At 40.0% G+C, this 25,016-nt stretch overlaps 1 protein-coding gene across 2 annotated transcripts in view; it reads left to right on the top strand.

Annotated features, from left to right (window-relative positions):
* The window catches only part of LOC132505416 (cytochrome P450 3A28-like), a 76,497-nt gene extending 52,292 nt beyond the window's left edge, over positions 1-24,205 (top strand). For both annotated transcript variants that reach the window (XM_060123491.1, XM_060123492.1), the window contains 6 exons: positions 2,990-3,117; positions 7,038-7,104; positions 9,910-10,070; positions 12,513-12,739; positions 21,220-21,382; positions 23,952-24,205. In XM_060123491.1, coding sequence (XP_059979474.1) covers positions 2,990-3,117; positions 7,038-7,104; positions 9,910-10,070; positions 12,513-12,739; positions 21,220-21,382; positions 23,952-24,047 — 842 coding nt within the window. In that variant the 3' untranslated portion in view covers positions 24,048-24,205. The remainder of the gene's footprint in view (positions 1-2,989; positions 3,118-7,037; positions 7,105-9,909; positions 10,071-12,512; positions 12,740-21,219; positions 21,383-23,951) is intronic.
* The last annotated feature ends 811 nt before the right edge of the window (positions 24,206-25,016 follow it).

Raw genomic sequence — 25,016 nt, 5'->3', positions numbered from 1 at the left:
AGCACAGGCTCCGGACGCGCAGGCTCAGCGGCCATGGCTCACGGGCCCAGCCGCTTCGCGGCATGTGGGATCTTCCCGGACCGGGGCACGAACCCGTGTCCCCTGCATCGGCAGGCGGACTCTCAACCACTGGGCCACCAGGGAAGCCCTAAATATTCTTTTTTTATGTTATTATAAATAGAGTTATTTTCTTAATTTCACTTTTGGGTTATTTATTACAGTGTATAGAAATAGAATTGATTTTGTATATTGACCTTGTTTCCTGAAACCCTGTTGAAATTGTGTATTAGTTCTAATAGGATGTTAGTGGATTATTTAGGATTTTTTGTATACAAGATCATGTTATCTGATGGTGGAGGAGTTTTACTTCATTTTCTATATGGATGCATTTTATTTCCTTTTGTTGCCTAATTACCCTGGCTAGAACCTCTAGTACAGTGTGGAGTGGAAGTGATGAGAGAGGCTTCCTAGTCTTGTTCTTTTTTTTTCTTCTTTAAATTATACATATGTACTTTATTTACACTTTGTATTTGATATATTTCATGATAAACATTTATTTTCCATCTTAACCATTTTTTAAGTGTGCAATTCAGCGGTATCAAATACGTTCACATCGTATAAAAATCACCTCTGTCCATCCCCATAACTGTTTTCATCTTGTGAAACTGAAGCTCTATACCCATTAAACAATAACTCCCTGTTATTCCTTGCCCCCAGCCCCTGGTAAACACCAGCCTACTTTCTGTCTTTATGATTTTCCTAGTCTTGTTCTTAAACTTAGGGAAAGTTTAAGCTTAGGGGAAGCATGCAGTCTTTCATTATTAAGTATAGTGTTAGCTTAGTTTTTCATAGATGCCTTTTCTAAAGTTGAGGAAATCCCCTTCTGTTCCTGTTTGTTGAGTATTTTTATCACAAGAGAGTGTTGGGTTTTGTCACCTGCTTTTTATGCATCTATTAGATGATCATGTGGTCATTGTTTTTTATTCCTTTGACATGGTTTATTATAACACTTTGTATTCCTGGGATAAACCACACTTGGTTATGGTGTGTATCACTTTTTATATGTTGCTAGATTCAGTTTGCTAGTATTCTGTTGAGGATTTGTGCACCCATGGTATAAGGTATGTTGGTCTGTAGCTTTCTTTACTTGTGCTGGTTTGATTGATTGATTGATTGATTGACTGATTGAAGCAAGGTATAGTGACTTTATTAGGAAAGCCAGTAGACCAGGAAGATGGTGGACTGGTGTCCCAAAGAACCATCTTATCCGATTTGCCTGGTTTTAGTACAGTCATACAATTTGGAAGTGTTCCAACATCTTCCAATTTTTGGAAGAGTTTGTTAAAAAAAATGGTGTTAATTCTTTAAATATTTGGTAGTATTCACCACTGAAACCATCTAGACATGAGCTTTTCTTTGCCAAACTGTGGGTGGTTTCTTGATTACTAACTAAAACTTTGTACTTCTTATAGGTATATCAGATTGTCTATTTCTTTTTAAGTCAGTTTCTATAGTTTGTGTCTTTCTAAGAATCCATCCATTTTATCTAAATTTTCTAATTTATTGCCATACTGTTGTTCATAGATTACTTTTTTGTATTGAAATAAAGTTAATTTACAATGTTGTGTTAGTTTCGAGTGTACAGCAAAGTGATTCAGCTATGCAGACACACACGTATATGTATTCTTTTTTTAAAAATAATTAATTAATTTTTGGCTGCGATGGGTCTTCATTGCCACGCGCGGGCTTTCTCTAGCTGCGGCGAGTGGGGGCTACTCTTCACTGTGGTGCGCGGGCTTCTCACTGTGGTGGTTTCTTTTGTTGCGGAGCACGGGCTCTAGGCGCACGGGCTTCAGTAGTTGTGGCTCCCGGGCTCTAGAGCGCAGGCTCAGTAGTTGTGGCACAGGGGCTTAGTTGCTCTGAGGCATGTGGGATCTTCCCAGACCAGGGATCAAACCCGTGTCCCCTGCATTGGCAGGCAGTTTCTTAACCACTGTGCCACCAGGGAAGTCCCTGTATATGTATTCTTTTTCAGATTCTTTTCCTATAGGTTATTACAAGTTATTGAGTATATGTAGATTTCTTTATAGTCATTTTCATTTTTAAAATGTCAGTAGCAATTTCTGATGCTAAAAATTTGAGTGTTTTCTCTTATTTTCTTGGCCAATCTATCTAAAAAACCTTTTCAAAACATCAGCTTTTGTTTTCACTGATTTTCTCCATTGTTTTTTATTCTCCTGTTCATTATAGTTTCTTCACTTATCTTTACTATTTTCTACCTTCTGCTCACTTTATATTTTGTTTGCTCTTCTCTTTTCAGTGTATTAAGGTGGAAATTTAGCTTCTTGATTTGAGATCTCTGTTCTTTTAATATCTAAACATATAGCCATAAATATCTCTCTGAACACCACTTTTGTTCCATCCCATCAGTTTTGGTATATTGTATCTTCATTTTTATTCATCTAAAAGTAATTTCTGATTGCCTTTTGATATCTTCTACAACCTATTGGGTATTTAAGTGTGTGTTATTTAATTTCCACATATTTGTGTGTTTCCCAGTTTTCTTTCTGTTATTGATTTCTAATTACATTCCATTGTGGTGGAAAGACACGCACAATATTATTTCTATCATGATTATTATTTTTTAAACTGCACAATTAATTGAAGCAACAGATTACAGTCTGGTTTATCCAAAGAGATGCTAGTCCAAGAATTAAAGGCCATGAGGTCCCAGAATGTAATCCAGTTCCTTTAGTCAATCCAAAGATGCAGAAGAGGCCACTGATCTCACTGCTGCAGTGATAGCCCCTGTATGTGGACTTGGCCTTGCTCAGTCATTGGCTTCGAAGTCTGAGCAAAGGTCATAGAGGCAATGGGTCATGATTGAGTATCCTGGTGGTTTTACTTTTTTGATTGGTAGAGCAAATTATGATTGCGCCAAGTAAACTTTGCATTTTCACTGTGCTTCCTTTTATCTTTTTCCCTACAGTATTATTTCCATTCCTCACCCCAGTCTTTGAAGTATTAAATATTACGCTGTTTCCAAAAAGTTCTGTGAATTTTTTAGCGAAGTCTGTAAAAAGGATGAAAGAGAGTCGCCTCAAAGATAAACAAACGGTAAAGTCTGGTGGTGGTTACATGAGGGGGCTCACTTTTTGATAATTTATTGAGCTGTACACATATTTCTTATGCATATCTCTACATTTTTTAAAGGTAGGTAGAAAACCATAGAGTTTAGAATAGGAGGGCTCTAAAATTTGGGGGGAATGAATAAGGAGGAAGTTGGGGAAGGAAATAAGAGTATGAGCCAGAGAGCAATATTTAAATATAATAATAGGCATGCCAATTTGTATGTCACTGCATAAATATTATTGAGATAAGGAATTTACCACTTTTCTTCAATAAATGGTTAAGGGATAAAAGTTACTGATTAAAAATGATTTCACTGGTATTTCACCAAATATTAGCTTGGCAAAGAATCACTTCAGTTCCAAGCTTCCTATTTCACAGGTTGTCCAATGGAAGGCCCTGTCAGCCACCTGATGCAGTGTAGTCATTTTAAAAGTTGAGCTCACTCATAGTTGGAGTGGGCAGGAGTCTTCTCTGGCCAATGAAGCCACAAGTGGGTTAACCCAGCTCTGCCTTCATGAGGGCTGGAGGCCAGCACAAGTATGTCTGCAGGTCAGGGGACAGGGCTGGGTACTCAGGATGTCACTGAAGAATGTGTAGCATTCTGGAAGGGTGAAGGGCTTGAAGATGCTTCTACAAAAGCTGCCGATGAACTCTGCAAATATCAGGGGATTGATTTATGTAGTCATTCATTAAGAATTAAAGTTGGAGACAAGCCTCTTAGACAGCCTCATCCACCAGAGGGCAGACAGCAGAAGCAAGAAGAACTGCAATCCTGCAGCCTGTGGAACAAAAACTACATTCACAAAAAGATAGACAAGATGAAAAGGCAGAGGGCTGTGTACCAGATGAAGGAACAAGATAAAACCCCAGAAAAACAACTAAATGAAGTGGAGATAGGCAACCTTCCAGAAAAAGAATTCAGAATAATGATAGTGAAGATGATCCAGGACCTCGGAAAAAGAATGGAGGCAAAGATCAAGAAGATGCAAGAAATGTTTAACAAAAACCTAGAAGAATTAAAGAACAAACAAACAGAGATGAACAATACAATAACTGAAATGAAAACTACACTAGAAGTAATCAATAGCAGAATAATTGAGGCAGAAGAACAGATAAGTGGTCTGGAAGACAGAATGGTGGAACTCACTGCCACGGAACAGAATAAAGAAAAAAGAATGAAAAGAAATGAAGACAACCTAAGACACCTCTGGGACAACATTCGCATTATAGGGGTCCCAGAAGGAGAAGAGAGAGAGAAATGACCTGAGAAAATATTTGAAGAGATTATAAGTTGAAAACTTCCCTAACATGGGAAAGGAATTAGCCCCCAAGTCCAGGAAGTGCAGAGAGTCCCATACAGGATAACCCAAGGAGAAACATGCTGAGACACATAGTAATCAAGTTGACAAAAATTAAAGACAAAGAAAAATTATTGAAAGCAACAAGGGAAAAATGACAAATAACATACTGCATAAGGTTAACTGCATAAGGTTAACAGCTGATTTCTCAGCAAAAACTCTATAAGCCAGAAAGGAGTGGCATGATATATTTAAAGTGATGAAAGGGAAGAACCTACAACCAAGATTACTTTACCCAGCAAAGATCTCATTCAGATTCGATGGAGAAATCAAAAGCTTTACAGACAAGCAAAAGCTAAGAAAATTCAGCACCACCAAACCAGCTCTACAACAAATGCTACAGGATCTTCTCTAAGTGGGAAACACAAGAGAAGAAAAGGACCTACAAAAACAAACCCATAACAATTAAGAAAATGGTCATAGGAACATACATATTGATAATTTACCTTAAACGTGAATGGATTAAATGCTCCAACCAAAAGACACAGGCTCAGTGAATGGATACAAAAACAAGACCCGTATACATGCTGTCTACAAGAGACCCACTTCAGACCTAGGGACACATACAGACTGAAAGTGAGGGGATGGAAAAAGATATTCCATGCAAATGGAAATCAAAAGAAAGCTGGAGTAGCAATACTCATATCAGATAAAATAGACTTTAAAATAAAGAATGTTACAAGAGACAAGGAAAGACACTACATAAAGATCAAGGGATCAATCCAAGAAGAAGATATAACAATTATAAATATATATGCACCCAACATAGGAGCACCTCAACACATAAGGCAACTGCTAACAGTTATAAAAGAGGAAATAGACAGTAACACAATAATAGTGGGGGACTTTAACACCTCACTTACACCAATGGACAGATCATCCAAACAGAAAATTAATAAGGAAACACAAGATTTAAATGACACAATAGACCAGATAGATTTAATTGATATTTGTAGGACATTCCATCCAAAACCAGCAGATTACACTTTCTTCTCAAGTGCACATGGAACATTCTCCAGGATAGATTACATCTTGGGTCAGAAATCAAGCCTCAGTAAATTTAAGAAAATTGAAATCATATCAGGCATCTTTTCTGACCACAATGCTATGAGATTAGAAATCAATTATAGGGAAAATAACATAAAAAACATAAACACATGGAGGCTAAACAATACACTACTTAATAACCAAGAGATCACTGAAGAAATCAAAGAGGAAATCAAAAAATACCTAGAGACAAATGACTACGAAAACACGACGATCCAAAACCTATGGGATGCAGCAAAAGCAGTTCTAAGAGGGAAGTTTATAGCTATACAAGCCTACCTCAAGAAACAAGAAATGTCTCAAATAAACAACCTAACCTTACACCTAAAGCAATTAGAGAAAGAAGAACAAAAAAACCCCAGAGTTAGCAGAAGGAAAGAAATCATAAAGATCAGATCAGAAATAAATGAAAAAGAGCTGAAGGAAACAATAGCAAAGACCAATAAAACTAAAAGCTGGTTCTTTGAGAAGATAAACAAAATTGATAAACCATTAGCCAGACTCATCAAGAAAAAATGGGAGAAGACTCGGGCTTCCCTGGTGGCGCAGTGGTTGAGAGTCTGCCTGCCGATGCAGGAGACATGGGTTCCTGCCCCGGTCCAGGAAGATCCCACATGCCGCGGAGCGGCTGGGCCCGTGAGCCATGGCTGCTGAGCCTGCGCGTCTGGAGCCTGTGCTCCACAACGGGAGAGGCCGCAACGGTGAGTGGCCCGCGTACCGCAAAAAAAAAAAAAAAAGGGAGAAGACTCAAATCAATAGAATTAGAAATGAAAAAGGAGAAGTAACAACTGACAGTGCAGAAATACAAAGGATCATGAGACATTACTACAAGCAACTCTATGCCAATAAAATGGACAACCTGGAAGAAATGGACAAATTCTTAGAAAAGCACAACTTTCCGAGACTGAACCAGGAAGAAATAGAAAATATAAACATACCAATCACAAGCACTGAAATTGAGACTGTGATTAAAAATCTTCCAACAAACAAAAGCCCAGGCCCAGATGGCTTCACAGGTGTGGTGTGATGAATTGGGAGATTGGGATTGACATATATACACTAATATCTATAAAATGGATAACTGATAACTAATAAGAACCTGCTGTATAAATAAATGAATTAAAAAAAAGAATTAAATTTGGAGGGAAAACAGGGACTGATGTCGTGGATCTTTTCCTAAGCAAACAGGTATGACAGGAGAGAGAGCAGATAACTCTTTAGTTAAGAAGCTGTTTCAAAAGCCAGAGAAACCAAAGATCAGAGAGAGTGAGGACCAAAAAGCAGATGGACATGATGGCTGGGTTTCTCTCAGGGAAACATCATGCTCTGTAAGATTTGTAGGTGGATATTTTGGTCACTGAGGACTTAGTCAGTACTCGTCAGCCTTCTGCTCTTTGAGGGGTCGTATTCTCAGGGAAGAGGTGTGAAATATGCACTCCTGATTTATCTCTGACTTCACAGGTGACTTTCAGTCGTTGAAATTTCTCTTTCTGCTTCTAGCACCGAGTGGATCTTCTTCAGCTGATGATTAACTCTCAGAATTCCAAAGAAATTGGCACCCATAAAGGTAACCAAGGAGAGCTTCAGAGGGGCCACTGTCGGTGGGGCGCAGAGCTAGGGGGTGGTTCTGAAAATGTGCAGGAAGTTTTCCAGGCAGCTGGGGATTTGTGCCAAGTTGAAGGAAGACACATGGTCAGATAGGAATGGTAGCCAGAGATACTTCATAGGTCAACGCAGGCACAACCTTGTTCAGAGCTCGAAGGGCAAGTATAACAAGGATGTATGCCCATCAGTCAGTCATGGTCTGTGGATCACCTACAGCCGAACCTCTGGGGAGCTTGTTTCCAATGTCAATTCTCAGGCTCCTCTGGACCCAATGAGTCAGAACCTCTGCCTGGAAATTTGCATCAAGGCTTCATCCCATCAGGAGGAACATTGCCCCAGTGTTGATGACCTTAACTTGGAACACTTGGTTAAAGTTGTGTTCACTAGCTTAGTCTACTGTAAAGTTCAATTTTTTCCTTTGTCATTAACAAGCAGCTGGTGGGAGAAACCTTTGAGACTGGAAATATAGTGTTCCTCTTCAAATTGTCACCCACTAGTTTTACCATCCATGGATGGTTTTTGACTGAAACCATTGTTACTATGGTGGTTGCAATATGATGACTTTCTAATTCCATCATTCTTCTGTATTTATGAATTGATGTTCTTTTGTAGGGAGAGCTCTCCATTCTCCCCCAGTCATTTATTTGTTTATTTATATCAGCATGATCTCATGTATAACTAAGTTACTCTCTTACATCATTCTTCATTTTGATTTTCAGGTTCTTTCAGTTTTGTCCACCAGAGCTTTTTCAAGTGCGATCTTGTATTCTCTTTTCTTTTCTTCTTTCTTCTTTTTAAATCTTTTTTTTTTAACGGACTATTTTTTAGAGCAGCTAGGTTCACAGCGAAATTGAGTGGAAGGTACAGAGATTTCCAGTATATACATCCTACCGCAACTACACACAGCTTCCCCACTATCAAAAGATGATACCAGAGTTGTGCACTTGTTACAATCAATGAACGTACATTAATACATTATTATCACCCAATGTCTATAGTTGACCTTAGGGTTCATTCTTGGTTTTGTACATTCCATGGGTTTTTAACAAATGTATAATGAGCTATATCCACCAGCACAGCACACAGATTATCCAGTATTCTTTAATCTATCATTTTTTGGGAACTTCCTCACTTTCTGATGTAAGACAGTCCAGGTTTCTCTTTTATTTCCCCTGAGTAGCCCTGGAATCAAGCCATTTTTTCCCAAGGAACTCTGGTTCCCTTTAGTGAGAAATGGTATTTAGAAATCAAAATCTGGGATCTTAGGAATGCTCATTGCTACTAGGGTTTCTTTGCTTCTAGATCCTCTCAATGGACAAAGTTAAGAACATCAAATATATTTCTACAAGACTGATGAACATAAGGATTTCTGTATCACCCATAAACAGTGATATAAACAGTCTTGTTCTTTCAAACAAGAAGGCCCTGATCTTTAGTTTATTCCATGACATGAGTACTCCCATGTGGTTAATTTCAAGCTATGAATGGTTTGACAACCATCTCACAAAATTCTTGAATTTTAAAATAATTGTTCTTGAGCAGGGACGAGCTGACGCCAGCACACCACTATAAATATATCTAAAACTATGTGTAGATCTTTTTCACACTCATTTTGTATTGTTTGTGTGTGTGTGTGTGAATTGCTTGGTTGGGGCAGGTACAACATTGATCTGAGCGCTCTGAGTAACTAAAGGTCCTACTTCAGTCCCATCAAATAGATAAGAGCCTGATCACGCTTGGTCTCTTGGGAGAAAAGAAAAAGAGAGACCTATTTATAATTACATGGGCTGTTTAGTGAGGCTAAAGGAGAGCAAAGAGAGGGGGCGTGTACTGAGAAGATGACATTCAGGCCATGATTGAATAAGCATTGCTAATTCCACTCCCTGGACCCTATTTTTCTATATTGCGTGCTGACTAGTACCCTTCTAGGGACACATTCTTCCTTCTACTTTAATGCCATTGATTAGACTAGGGTCAATCACAGCTCTTTTAGCTTTTAGTCAATCTCTGTAGTTTCTGTACATATCTGAGATCCCCCAGAGAAGACTTATGCCCCAGGTCTTCCATTGCCTGATGCCTGTCAAATGTATAATCCATGCTTCTCAGGCCAGGTTTTGCTCGCAAGTCATCACATATCGTGAAAGTTCTGATTCTGTAGTTCTAGTTTAGGATTGAAGACTCTGAATTTCTCATAAGTTCCCAAATGTTCGTGATGCTCGAGGTCCATCAACACACTTTGAGTAGAAACAGCCTTATATTGTTCTCTTAAGTTCCCGCAAACATGTTTAGATAAAAGATAACTTCATTTTCCCTACAATATAGCCTTAGTCTTGTAAAATCTGCCAAAGAATCAAGTTTTACTTTAGCTAGAATAATTTAAATTATTCTGGAAGAGAATGTTACCCCATATTAATTACAGCTAAAGCACTTGCAGGATTCTCCAAGGGACATACTAATAGTACTGTGTAAGTTAGACAAAATTGCCGTCTCTTGAAATTACCCAGCTGTGCCGTGAGGGAGGTGGCGTAGTCAGCAGCAGGGGCTGAGGAGAGTATAGGCACTGGGGAAAGCTGGATTCAGACAATTCTTGCTTTTTTCTGGCTCTTTAAGGAAGACACGAGAACACAAAGCACTACCAGCTTAATTTTCAATTGCTTTTACATTTTCCCGCTAGGGATTTGGCAGTCTCATTTGGATTTCTCATCATCTAAGCTGTGATGTTTTATATTGATGTGGTTTATCTAAAATGTCTCTCCTCTCCTTTTAGCTCTGTCTGACGTAGAACTCATGGCCCAAAGTATCATCTTTATTTTTGCTGGCTACGAGACCACTAGCAGTTGTCTTTCCTTCGTTATATATGAATTGGCCACTCACCCTGACGTCCAACAAAAGCTGCAGGAGGAGGTTGATGCAACTTTCCCCGATAAGGTGAGTGATGATACCTGGAGAGAGAGGGGGAAGGTGAAGCCTTAGCAAGAATGCCTCCTCATCACTTCTTAGAATATATTTGCAGAAAGCATGAGCCTCAAATCTTTAACCTGTGCTATTTAGGAAGGATCTAAAGCGTACAAAACAGAGGGGAAAACATAGGTTATGTGTGGTACACACAGGAATATAGGTACTGTGGAAAAAATGCTGGTACTGGCATATCATACATTACAGTATGCCATGTAAAAATCACAGTACCTCAGTGGCATCTAACAGTAAGCATTTATTGCTCCAGTGTCTGCATAGTTAGTTATCTGTTGATATGGCTGGACTTCCTTGGTTCTGGGTGTTGGCTGATGTAGGCTGGCCTTGGCTATGCAGTTAGGGTGACTCAGCTCCACACGTGCTCCACATATGTCTCATACTCCACATGTCTGCTTCTCAGGGCAATGGCAGATGGCACGAGCAGGAAGCCCAATCATGTGGGTGACTTTCAAATTTCTGCAAGCACCACACTTAGCCAACTTTCCACTGGTTCAGAGTGAGTCACCTGGCCAACCTGAGTCAGAATGGGAGGCACCACTGGGTTAGATGACAAAGGGCATGGACCCAGGAAGGACTGGAGAACTGGGACCATTAATTCAGTCTACCGCCCTGGGTACACTGCAGACTAGGAGGAGCCTTGTAACAACAAAGGGCTTAAAGTAGGAAACAGAGGACGTGAGTTTGAGTCCTGGCTGTGCTTTTAGACAAGTTTTATCACCGTTCAGAATCCTGAGTCCTTCAAATACAAGATAAGGATAGATTGTAGTGCCTACCTAAGTTAGAGATGATCTGTCTTCTCTGGTAAATCTCATATTGGGATTCTTTTGATGCAATAAGGTGAAAAGGTCACTAAGAGACAGGCTAGCTAAAGCATTGTGTCCTCCCCTTTTTATAATAATACTTATAATAACACTATTGGCTAACATTTGCTTCTTACGATATATGTCTATCTAAGTACTTTCTAGTTATAAACGAATCTAACCTTCATAAGATTCTGTATAAGTCAGGAGAAGCTAGGTTATGCCTCAGTAACAGGTTAGCCCTCAAATCTCAGTGGCTTTACAGAGCAGAGGTTTACTTCTAACCCACATCTACATGACCAACATGGATTGTTAGTGGAGGATGGGAGAGGGCAGCTCTGCTCCACAGCGTTACTCGGGGATACAGGCTAAGAGGCTCCACCTTCCTGTAGCTGCCTTATCTGGAACATGAGGACTTCCTGTTGTCTGGGGAATAAGGGACTCGAGCGTTGCTCACTGGCTTTTCAAATGATTTGTCCCCGAACTGACATAATCGCCTCAGTTCACAGCCCATTGGCAAAGCTGGTTTCCTGTAACTTCAAGTGGGCTGGGAAATACAGGGACTACGTGGATACTGGGTGAGCAGTGAGTGTGTCTGCCACACAAGCCTATGAAGTGTCAACTCTAATTATCTCCATGTAACGTTTCAGAAACCTGAGCGACAGAGAGATGAAGTACTTTCACATACTAGTCGTGTACCTAGTGGTGAAAACGCCAACCTATGTGCCAGGGTGTCTGTCTCCTGAGCCAACTCTTACCCTCTACAATGTTGCCCCTTAAATATAACCCCACGTGACAGCGGCGTGTCACCCCCACTGGTCTCAGATCTCTGCCAAGAGTGGAATTCTTTGTGGTGTGAGGAGAGCTGGCCTCGGGGGCTGCAGTGGCCTGTTTAGACCTTCAGACCTTAACAGTCACCCCTGAAGGGACACTAGGAGACTGTTCCAGCAACAGAGGCTGTGGCTGAGGGTAGGGTTCTCATCCTCTTGTAACTTTCCCTGGATCTGAAATTGTGTTCCTTGTAGCACCCAATCTTGCTCTTTGTTTTTGTATTTGGTTTAGAAAGGAACTCGTTTCTCCCCAAATTATTTATAGAGTTTTCATATAATATAGTGATTCCAAACTTTATATGTATAATGAAAAGCATTAGCAGTCAGGAGTTTTCAACTAAAAACCTTTATGTTGAACAGGGGATTTGCTCTTTTATACATTTCTTTCCTTGGTACAGATGTGTGGCCTCACTTTCAAAAGGAAACAGTGACTTTGGCCTATTTCACTTAAGACTAAGGGTCATAGTCTATTGGTCACGTTTTTTCTCATGAGAAAGAAAATACACTAGATGATAATGTGCGGGATTTCAGGCCCTGTTTAGGGCATTGTCCTAACATTGCCCATAGTCATAACTACTCTACACACCTCTGTGGGCCATTGAGCAGGTCAAAGCACATGATAGATATTAAAATGTCTATAAATGCTAAGGTCCTCTACCAATTTAAATTATTCCCCGGAGCTCCTAACATTTCAATAGGACTACACAGATGGAGTTGAAGGTTGATCCGAAATCTTAATTTATCAAAATCTCTTTTTCTCTTCCCAGGCGCCTCCCACCTATGAGGCTCTGGTACAGATGGAGTATCTTGACATGGTGTTGAATGAAACTCTCAGAATATTCCCAATTGCTGGTAGAATTGAGAGGATCTGTAAGAAGGATGTGGAAGTCAATGGAGTGTTCATTGCCAAAGGGACAACAGTGGTGGTGCCACTCTTCGTTCTTCACAATGACCCAGAGCTCTGGCCAGAGCCTGAGGAGTTCCGTCCTGAAAGGTACAAGACCCTGAGGAAAGGACACCCCCCCGATCCTTTTTGGTGCTTGCATATTTTGACAACTCTTATTATAGTTGGCAAGTGGGTGATCATGCAATAATTTATTTGTATATCTTTTTATTGTTGGAAGATTTTTCTGTTTAAGGGTGTTCATTATGTGAGTCAAAACTATACAAAGTATAGACTAGAAAAAGAAAATTATAGCTGTCTACATTCCTAATACCTTAAGATAGGCCTCATTTATAATGTCATATATGTCCTTATGGACATTTTTCTATGCATATATAGATTTTAAAAACAGGATGGTATTATACTTTATTTGGTTTTGAACTTCTTTATTTAACAGTAAAGTATAAACAACATTCTATGTGTGTATGTTTGTATGCATATGCCATAATTTACCTAACCACTGTCTTTTTATTCCCTTTAAGCCTTTCTCTCTGTTCTCTCTTAGCTCTCTGAATTCACCCCATGTTCCCACATTCCATATTTTTAAACATTGGCTACATTTCCTCTAGCATTATTGTGAGAGTGCAGGCTGGGACCTAGAGGTCTCATCCCTGATGGTTCGAGCAGCCTCACTGAGGACGGAGGTGCACACAGGTGCCCTGGTTCTGTCTGTGGCTGCACACCTGGGTCAGGTCCCTTCTACCTCAGTATTTGATGACTTTCCAAAGTGAAGTCATCTGTTCTCTACATGTCTGAGATTTCCTCCTTGGATGGGTCTTGAGCATCCTCTTCTGGGAATTCACAGCCAAGATCTGGTTTGGGCACAGATTGGACCCTGGAAAGAGTTAATGCTCTCCCATTTAGTGTATGGTAAGCAAAATTTAGAATGAACTTTTTAGGCCAGTAGCTGGGATCTAGACCTTTATTACACCCTATCAGCTCCCTGATGGCCAAGAGTTGTTTTGTTTGCCATGGAGTCCCGAGTGCTAGCACAATGGTGACACATAGCACTTATTGACAGAAGAGTCAGAGTGGACCAAGTCCTCTGTTTTCTGGGCCAGGGAACCTCTGCAGTTCCTCCAAGCTCAGTAGCTCCCTGTCCTGCAGCTTCACGAACCTGGACCACTCACTGTACTTCCCTTTGATTCATTCAGTCATCAAGCAGAGAATAAATGCTCACCTGTGGGTGAGGGACTGGGCCAGCCAGTGAGAAATCCAAAGGTTAGGAAAAAAGCCCATTATGGAGAATTTTAAAAATATTCACAAGTATGTGTGATTTGACACGTACACAGGAATATTCTATAGGCACAAGCCTATTAAATACTTTATTTAAAAAAAATTTTAACATCTTTATTAGAGTATAATTGCTTTACAATCGTACGTTAGTTTCTGTTTTATAACAAAGTGAACCAGCTCTACATATACACATATCCCCATATCTCCTCCCTCTTGCATCTCCCTCCCATCCTCCCTATCCCACCCCTCTAGGTGGTCACAAAGCCCCGAGCTGATCTCCCTGTGCTATGCGGCTGCTTCCCACTAGCTATCTATTTTACATTTGGTAGTATGTATAAGTCCATGCCACTCTCTCACTTTGTCCCAGCTTACCCTTCCCCCTCCCCGTGTCCTCAGGTCCATTCTCTACATCTGCGTCTTTATTCCTGTCCTGCCCCTAGGTTCTTCATAACCATTTTTGTTTTTTTTAGATTCCATATATATGTGTTAGCATACGGTATTTGTTTTTCTCTTTCTGACTTACTTCATTTTGTATGACAGACTCTAGGTCCATCCACCTCACTACAAATGACTCAATGTTGTTTCTTTTTATGGCTGAGTAGTATTCCATTGTATATATGTGCCACATCTTCTTTATCCATTCATCTATTGATGCACGCTTAGGTTGCTTCCATGTCCTGGCTATTGTAAAAAGAGCTGCAATGAACATTGTGGTACATGACTCTTTTTGAATTATGGTTTTCTCAGGGTATATGCCCAGTAGTGGGATTGCTGGGTCATATGGGAGTTCTATTTTTAGTTTTTTAAGGAGCCTCCGTACTGTTCTCCATAGTGGCTGTATCAATTTACATTCCCACCAGCAGCACAAGAGGGTTCCCTTTTCTCCACACCCTCTCCAGCATTTATTGTTTCTAGATTTTTTGATGATGGCCATTCTGACTGGTGTGAGGTGATACCTCATTGTAGTTTTGATTTGCATTTCTCTAATGATTAGTGATGTTGAGCATTCTTTCATGTGTCTGTTGGCAATCTGTATATCTTCTTTGGAGAAATGTCTATTTAGGTCTTCTGTCCATTTTTGGATTGGGTTGTTTGTTTTTTTAATGTTGAGCTGCATGAGCTGCTTGTAAATTTTGGAGATTAATCCTTTGTCAGTTGCTTCATTGGCAAATATTTTCTCCCATTCTGAGGGTTGTCTTTTTGTCTTGTTTATGGTTTCCTTTGCTGTGCAAAAGCTTTGAAGTTTCATTAGGTCCCATTTGTTTATTTTTGTTTTTATTTCCATTTCTCTAGGAGGTGGGTCAAAAAGGATCTTGCTGTGATTGATGTCATAGAGTGTTCTGCCTATGTTTTCCTCTAAGAGTTTGATGGTGTCTGGCCTTACATTTAGGTCTTTAATCCATTTTGAGTTTATTTTTGTGTATAGTGTTAGGGAGTGTTCTAATTTCATTCTTTTGCATGTAGCTGTCCAGTTTTCCCAGCACCACCTATTGAAGAGGCTGTCTTTTCTCCATTGTATATCCTTGCCTCCTTTGTCATAGATTAGTTGACCGTAGGTGCGTGGGTTTATCTCTGGGCTCTCTATCCTGTTCCATTGATCTATATTTCTGTTTTTGTGCCAGTACCATACTGACTTGATTACTGTAGCTTTGTAGTATAGTCTGAAGTCAGGGAGCCTGATTCTTCCAGCTCCATTTTTCGTTCTCAAGATTGCTTTGGCTGTTTGGGGTCTTTTGTATTTCCATACAAATTGTGAAAATTTTTGTTCTAGTTCTGTGAAGAATGCCATTGGTAGTTTGATAGGGATTGCATTGAATCTGTAGATTGCTTTGGGTAGTATAGTCATTTTCACAATGTTGATTCTACTAATCCAAGAACATGGTATACCTCTCCATCTGTTTGTATCATCTTTAATTTCTTTCATCAGTGTCTTATAGTTTTCTGCATACAGGTCTTTTGTCTCCTTAGGTAGGTTTATCCCTAGGTATTTTATTCTTTTTGTTGCAATGGTAAACAGGAGTGTTTCCTTAATTTCTCTTTCAGATTTTTCATCATTAGTGTATAGGAATGCAAGAGATTTCTGTTCATTAATTTTGTATCCTGCTACTTTACTAAATTCATTGACTGGCTATAGTAGTTTTCTGATAAAGTCTTTAGGATTGTCTATGTATAGTATCATGTCATCTGCAAATGGTGACAGCTTTACTTCTTCTTTTCCGATTTGGACTCTTTTTATTTCTTTTTCTTCTCTGATTGCTGTGGCTAAAACTTTGAAAACTATGTTGAATAATAGTGGTGAGAGTGGCAACCTTGTCTTGTTCCTGATCTTAGTGGAAATGGTTTCAGTTTTTACCATTGAGAATGATGTTGGCTGTGGGTTTGTCATGTATGGCCTTGATTATGTTGAGGTAAGTTCCCTCTATGCCTACCTTCTGGAGGGTTTTTATCATAAATGGATGTTGAATTTTGTCAAAAGCTTTTTCTGCATCTATTGAGATGATCATATGGTTTTAATCCTTCAATTTGTTAATATGGTGTATCACATTGATTGATTCGCATATACTGAAGAATCCTTGCATCCCTGAGATAAACCCCACTTGATCATGATGTATGATCTTTTTAATGTGCTGTTGGATTCTGTTTGCTAGTATTTTGTTGAGCATTTTTGCATCTATGTGCATCAGTAATATTGGCCTATAGTTTTCTTTCTTTGTGACATCTTTGTCTGGTTTTGGTATCAGGGTGATGGTGGCCTTGTAGAATGAGTTTGGGAGTGAACCCCCCCTCTGCTATATTTTGGAAGAGTTTGAGAAGGATAGGTGTTAGCTCTTCTCTAAATGTTTGAAAGAATTCACCTGTGAAGCCATCTGGTCCTGGGCTTTTGTTTGTTGGAAGATTTTTAATCACAGTCTCAATTTCAGTGCTTGTGATTGGTATGTTTATATTTTCTATTTCTTCCTGGTTCAGTCTCGGAAAGTTGTGCTTTTCTAAGAATTTGTCCATTTCTTCCAGGTTGTCCGTTTTATTGGCATATAGTTGCTTGTAGTAATCTCTCATGATCCTTTGTATTTCTGCACTGTCAGTTGTTACTTCTCCTTTTTCATTTCTAATTCTATTGATTTGAGTCTTCTCCCTTTTTTTCTTGATGAGTCTGGCTAATGGTTTATCAGTTTTGTTTATCTTCTCAAAGAACCAGCTTTTAGTTTGTTTGTTTTTTTTTTTTAAAGAAGATGTTGGGGGTAGGAGGGTTTTTTTTAGTAATTTATTTATTTATTTTTGCTGTGTTGGGTCTTTGTTTCTGTGCGAGGGCTTTCTCTAGTTGTGGCAAGCGGGGACCACTCTTCATCACAGTGCATGGGCCTCTCACTATTGCGGCCTCTCTTGTTGCGGAGCGTAGGCTCCAGACGCGCAGGCTCAGTAGTTGTGGTTCACGGGCCTAGCTGCTCTGCGGCATATGATATCCTCCCAGACCAGGGCTCGAACCCGTGTCCCCTGTATTAGCAGGCAGATTCTCAACCACTACGCCACCAGGGAAGCCCCAGCTTTTAGTTTTATTGCTCTTTGCTATTGTTTCCTTCAGCTCTTTTTCATTTATTTCTGATCTGCTCTTTATGATTTCTTTCCTTCTGCTAACTTTGGGGTTTTTTTGTTCTTCTTTCTCTAATTGCTTTAGGTGTAAGATTAGGTTGTTTATTTGAGATTTTTCTTGTTTCTTGAGGTAGGCTTGTATAGCTGTAAACTTCCCTCTTAGAACTGCTTTTGCTGCATCCCATAGGTTTTGGGTCGTCGTGTTTTCATTTTCATTTGTTTCTAGGTATTTTTTGATTTCCTCTTTGATTTCTTCTGTGATCTCTTGGTTATTAAGTAGTGTATTGTTTAACCTCCATGTGTTTGTATTTTTTACAGATTTTTTTCCTGTAATTGATATATAGTCTCATAGTGTTGTGGTCAGAAAAGATACTTGATACAATTTCAATTTTCTTAAATTTACCAAGGCTTGATTTGTGACCCAAGATATGATCTATCCTGGAGAATGTTCCATGAGCACTTGAGAAGAACGTGTATTCTGTTGTTTTTGGATGGAATGTCCTATAAATATCAATTAAGTCCGTCTTGTTTAATGTATCATTTAAAGCTTGTTTATTTTCATTTTGGATGATCTGTCCATTGGTAAAAGTGGGTGTTAGAGTCCCCTACTCTGATTGTGTTACTGTCGATTTCCCCTTTTATGGCTGTTAGCATTTGCCTTATGTATTGAGGTGCTCCTATGTTGGGTGCATAAATATTTACAATTGTTATATCTTCCTCTTGGATTGATCCCTTGATCATTATGTAGTGTCCTTCTTTGTCTCTTATTATAGTCTTTATTTTAAAGTCTATTTTGTCTAATGTGAGAATTGCTACTCCAGCTTTCTTTTGATTTCCATTTCCATGGAATATCTTTTTCCATCCCCTCACTTTCAGTCTGTATGTGTCCCTAGGTCTGAAATGGGTCCCTTGTAGACAGCATATATATGGTTCTTGTTTTTGTATCCATTCAGCCAGTCTATGTCTTTTGGTTGGAGCATTTAATCCATTCACGTTTAAGGTAATTATCAATATGTATGTTCCTATTACCATTTTCTTAATTGTTTTGGGTTTGTTATTGTAGGTCTTTTCCTTCTCTTGTGTTTCCTGCCTGGAGAAGTTCCTTTAGCATTTGTTGTAAAGCTGGTTTTGTGGTGCTGAATTCTCTTAGCTTTTGCTTGTCTGTAAAGCTTTTAATTTCTCCATTGAATGTGAATGAGATCCTTGCTGGGTAGAGTAATCTTGGTTGTAGGTTTTTCCCTTTCATCACTTTAAATATGTCTACCACTCCCTTCTGGTTTGTAGAGTTTCTGCTGAAAGATCAACTGTTAACCTTCTGGGGATTCCCTTGTATGTTATTTGTTGTGTTTCCCTTCCTGCTTTTAATATTTTTTCTTTGTATTTAATATTTGGTAGTTTGATTAATTTATGTCTTGGCATGTTTCTCCTTGGATTTATCCTATATGGGACTCTCTGCGCTTCCTGGACTTGATTAAGTATTTCCTTTCCCATATTAGGGAAGTTTTCAACTATAATCTCTTCAAATATTTTCTCAGTCCCTTTCTTTTTCTCTTCTTCTTCTGGGACCCCTATAATTCGAATGTTGGTGTGTTTAATGTTGTCCCAGAGGTCTCTGAGACTGTCCTCAATTCTTTTCATTCTTTTTTCTTTATTCTGCTCTGCAGTAGTTATTTCCACTATTTTATCTTCCAGGTCACTTATCCGTTCTTCTGCCTCAGTTATTCTGCTATTGATTCCTTCTAGAGAATTTTTAATTTCATTTATTGTGTTGTTCATCATTGTTTGTTTGCTCTTTAGGTCTTCCAGGTCCTTGTTAAACATTTCTTGTATTTTCTCCATTCTATTTCCAAGATTTTGTATCGTCTTTACTGTCATTACTCGAATTATTTTTCAGGTAGACTGCCTATTTCCTCTTCATTTGTTTGGTCTGGTGGGTTTTTACCTTGCTCCTTCATCTACTGTGTGTTTCTCTGTCTTCTCATTTTGCTTAACTTACTGTGTTTGGAGTCTCCTTTTGCAGGCTGCAGGTTCGTAGTTCCCATTGTTTTTGGTGTCTGCCCTCAGTGGCTAAGGTTGGTTCAGTGGGTTGTGTAGGCTTCCTGGTGGAGGGGACTAGTGCCTGTGTTCTGGTGGATAAGGCTGGATCTTGTCTTTCTGGTGAGCAGGACTGCATCTGGTGGTGTGTTTTGGGGTGTCTGTGACCTTATTATGATTTTAGGCAGCCTCTCTGCTAATGGGTGGGGTTGTGTTCCTGTCTTGCTAGTTGTTTGGCATAGGGTGTCCAGTGCTGTAGCTTGCTGGTCGTTGAGTGGAGCTGGGTCTTAGCATTGAGATGGAGATCTCTGGGAGAGCTTTCACCATTTGATATTATGTGGAGCCGGGAGGTCTCTGGTGGACCAGTGTCCTGAACTCGGCCCTCCCACCTCAGAGGCACAGGCCTGACACCTGGCTGGAGCACTAAGACCCTGTTAGCCACACGGAATTATCAAGATAGTGGTCACTGGCAAGTGAAACCACAAGAGAAGAGTCCCGTGCTATGCCTGGTCCTGCTGAGCAATTTTCAGACTTCAGCTCATTCTGGCAAGAGGGCAACTGGGTCAGTGAGGCAGGGTGGGGTCCGTTAGGCGGGCGGCCTGAAGGGCCCGGTCGAAGCCCTCGGGGAAGGCCAACGGCGGCCCAGACCCTGGCCTCCTGCAGCTGTGGCCTCTTTGGGGTCTCCTTCCCGGCGTCAACTTGCTCTCAGTCCTGCCTTACCCTGAGCTTCTTCACTAGGCGAGCGCTCCCTGAGGTGATGCACAGAAAGCGCGGGCCTAGCTGAAGCACGAGAAACGGGGGTGGAGCCACCTGAAATGCTTTCAGTGTACCTGTATGTGCACATTCCCTGCTTAACAACCGTCAGCCCATGTCTCTGTCCCATCCACATGCCACTGCTGCCCTTCTCCATCTTATTTTAAGTCATATTGTCTGTAAATCTTACAAAATGTTTTGCAAAATAGGGCCTCTTTAAAATATACATAACTGCAACGCCATTATCACTTTCCCCAAATATACATTTTTTCCTTGACATATTCAAATATCGAGGAGTCAAATTTGAATAGAACAGAGGTCTAACCATCAAGGAATTCATAGGCTAGTGGAACAGATAGACAAGGATGTCAGTGATCACTCTGGAGTAGTCATATGCCCATGTACATATTCCGACCTAAGCATCCCCTGTGTGGGGGAGAGAAAGACAGAGAGCCAGAGAATGACACAAGGGAACTGGAAGGGAAAGGAGAGGAAAACAATTGAAAAATAACTATTTAAATACTCAGAGACGTTTCTCCAGCTTCCTTCCCCCATGAGCATGTGACCAACATAAGTGTGCGTGGAGATGGGAACCCATGTTTCCTTCAGCCAGTCTCATTTCCTAACTGCGATTCAGAATGTGAACATCTCACCACCCTGAATGTAATTTTAGTGTTTAAAGATAAATTTTCTTTAAACAGCATTTATCTCACCTCCTCAACAGGACTGAAAGCTCCTGTAGAGTCAGGGGAATGGGAAGGCTCCATTGTCACACAAAATAACCACAGCTGGATTCAATGACTAGACCACACAGGTATCTCTTATGCTACTGGTCCAAGAGTTAAGTTTAAACCTCAGGTCTGGAGCTCTTGTGGTTTTCCTGTTTCATTAACTTGTTTCATCTACTTTTATGGTTACAGGTTCAGTAAGAAGAACAAGGAGAGCATAAATCCTTATACATACATGCCTTTTGGAATTGGACCCCGAAACTGCATTGGCATGAGATTTGCTATCATGAACATGAAACTTGCTCTCGTCAGAATCCTGCAGCACTTCTCCTTCAAACCTTGTAAAGAAACACAGGTCAGTAGTTAATTTTCTGCATGAATAACGTTTTATTGGGAGTTCTTTTTTTTAACTGATGGGTCTCTATATATCTAAGCATGTTATCAGTTCAAAGAATAATTTATTCTGTTAGCTAGAGAATCTGTTTGGAGCCATCTGAAATCTTTAATTGTCAATATCTAGGGAGGGCTAAGTCTGTGGCCCACATTCAAGTCCACTGGAATGAAGGGAAGTGTGTGCACAGTCATGAGAGCACACACTGCAAAGTCATGGCTCTTCAGTGATGCTCTTCTCCACCGGAACTTACAGAAGCTCTCCTGGCAGTGGTTCTCAGCCTCTGCTTGTATAATGAAATTACTGTGGTGCTTTAAAAAAAGCCCTGATGCCTAAGTCATCTCAGACTTTCTAAAATAATTCACCTGGAGTGTGGCATTCAAAGCGGCCCCACTGATTCTCCTGTGAAGCCACAGTGAGAACCCCTGATGGAAAGCATTTCTGCCAGATGTGAAGGACTCCCACAGCCCCCTCACCTTCCAGGGGTCCTGCTGCCATCAAGATGGGCTCCCTTTACATTCTAATAATAACTCTATGTGTGCTCTTCCCCACCCCCATTCTATTCTTCCCCCTTCAAGTTCTAGTTCAATCCCAAGCCCCTCCATGAAGCCTTCCCCACTCAGTCCAAAGCCCACTCTCTCCTCTGCTCTGTTATCAGTTACCACAAGCTGGCATCATGGATCCTACCACCTAACTTAACACTTTGCCGTGGAACCATCCAGTTTGGTTCTTATGTTTTCTTTGCCCCTAAGAATACCCTTAACTCTAGCTCCTCATTTTATTTCTTTAATAAACTCCCAATGCTGCCTTGCAGTCATCCGGTAAATGCTTGCAGAGTGACTTTCAGTTGAGTTAGAGTTCTGGAACACAAATTATGTTCAGTTTGAACTTTTAAAATGTAAAAAAAATGACATGTAAATACATGCTTAGTGTGTGTGTGTCTATTTTTCTGCAGGGGAAATATATGTATGTCATATGAAATTTTAAAATACAAAGTGTTACATGTATAGAAAGATCTGGAATCTCTCCTCTGAGGAGCACAAAGAACAGTTGCCATTGTTCATTCATCTCAAGCACAGCCCTGTAATAAGGCTTATTTCTAGGAGTCACACATTTAACCAGCAGCTCCTCCCCTTGGGTAGGCTTTCTCAGGGAAGAGGAGGATAGAGACGGTTTCCATTTTACTTGTGGGAGTCTGTGTGTCCGTCCTGTAGGTGTGTACAGACAGGGGACTCAGCCCTGAGAGGAATGGGGCCTCTGGCATACCTGGGAAGGGCAGGTGCTCCCTGAAGCTCCACCCAGCCATCCACAGGCTGGGGCTTCTCCCTCCACGACAATTTGCTTGCCCTTCAGTCAACTGAGATTAGAAGGTCACTGTTGGTTCCCCCAACTCTGAAAGGGGCTAAAGGTGAGAAAGGGGCTAAAAGTACTGGAACAAACACTGTGGTCATCAGAAGTTCACCATTTGCACTACACTTGGAGCCAGGAGGTGTTAAGAAACAGACATAATGCTTCACAACGACCTCTTCCCATCATGAAACTGGGTGGATTCTACTGGGAGAGGTGATTGGACGCTTTAGAAGTTGAGGAATGTGCTTACAATTAAAATTGTAATACCTATTCAGGATTACCTTGTAAGTTCCAACAGACACAAAATTACCTCTATATCCTTTTCCGAGAAATTTGCCATAATGCCTAAGAATCTGTTATGTTTTTAAAACTCAGTATTTTTGCTTAAAATTTAAATTAATAAAGAACACAGGCCAACCTGATTTTGTATCAAGCCTGGTACAGAATAGGTGCTCAATAGATATTTTGCTGAATGAATGATGGATGAATTTTTTCACCATCCCTCTTAACACAGCTTATAGAATAAATATAAAGAATCAAAGATAGGTAGGGAAAATTGAATGAAGGTGTGCAAAAGGTACAAACTTCCAGTTATAAATAAGTACTAGGGCTATAATGCAAAACATGATGACTATTGTTCATATTTCTGTATGGTATAAGAGAGTAGGTCCTAAGAGTTCTCACAAAGGGAAAATAATATTTATTTTTTTCCTTTCCTATCTATATGGGATGATGAATGTTAACAAAACTGTGGTAATAATTTTGTGATATATGTAAGTCAAATCATTTTGCTGTACACCTTAAATTTATGCACTGCTGTAAGTCAACTATATTGTAATAAAAATGGAAGTTAAATTCTGATAGGACATGAAAAGGGAATACCGTGAACAACTGTATTCCCATATGTTTTATAATATACGTTAAATAGACCAATTCTCTGAAGACACAAACTATTAACATTCAATCAAGAAAATATAGACATCCTGGCTGTCCCTATATCTGTCCCTCTATCTATCAAACATACTGAATCGGTAGTTTAAAAAAATCAAATATACATGATGCTAAAAGTAGCTTTTACATGTTTGTAAAGCATTATTGTCCATAATGTATCTCGTCTACTTTGCTTTTTTTTGTTGGTGGGGCTCCATTAATCGGTTCTCATGTGTTTGTTTAAATGTTGCAGATCCCCCTGAAATTGTTCACTGTAGGACTTACGCAGTTGGAAAAACCTGTTGTTCTAAAGGTTGTGTCAAGAGATGCGACCGTAAGTGGAGCCTGACTTTCTCGAAGGACATGGGCTTTGATCTTCAAGGAAGCTGTATCCAGGAACACCTGAGACTTTACTTACTTTGTGATAAAACTATTAAATGAAGATAGGCTTCACCTACTGCCCTTGATGGACGATTAGGTATTCTGCCCAATCATTTAGCTTTCTCATTGTCTGTGTGGAGTGTTATATATTGCGTCATTAAAGGAGGTGACAAGTAAGTGCCGGATACTCAACTTCATGGGCTCTCCTAGGACCATCTCCATCCACTTCCTGATGGTAGTTAGTACCATCTACTCCTCCTGAGCACTGATCAGAATGAAAATTTCTCAACAAACTCTAATGAAAATAAGAATGATTGTGGTGACTGAAGTAGTGACATTTATGTCACAGATTTTATTTTGAATATTCTAAATTAAATATTACATTGAACAAGTCAATAAACATCTCTTTACAAAAGTATAATCTGATGCCTTTGTGCACATTAGGGGGAATGTATACAGCAGAATCAGAGAGACTCAGGGACTAAATGCTTTTGACCATCACAATCCCTGGTGGGTGGGGCCTTTTAAAAACTCCAGGTTGACATATTAAGTAGGTAAGAGTTCACTGACTGTGACTTTTCCCAGTGCTTAGAAATCTGCCTTTTAAATCTACCTTTATAGTTTAAATCTACCTTTTTTGGAGCACATATGTTTTGTTTCTTTTTTAAAATTAATTAATTAATTAATTAATTAATTTAGTTTTGGTTGCATTCGATCTTCTTTGCTGTGCGTGGGCTTTCTCTAGTAGTGGCGAGCGGGGGCTACTCTTCACTGCAGTGCGCAGGCTTCTCATTGCGTTGGCTTCTCTTGTTGCAGAGCACGGGTTTAGGTGAATGGGCTTCAGTAGCTGCAGAACGCGGCCTCAGTAGTTGCAGAATGCAGGCTCAGTAGTTGTGGCTCGTGGGCTCTAGAGCGCAGGCTCAGTAGTTGTGGCGCA

Source organism: Lagenorhynchus albirostris, chromosome 15, assembly GCF_949774975.1.
Source record: "Lagenorhynchus albirostris chromosome 15, mLagAlb1.1, whole genome shotgun sequence".
Lineage (NCBI taxonomy): Eukaryota > Metazoa > Chordata > Mammalia > Artiodactyla > Delphinidae > Lagenorhynchus > Lagenorhynchus albirostris.
Note: the sequence above shows the minus strand (reverse complement) of the source record. Positions and strands in the feature narration are given on the sequence as shown.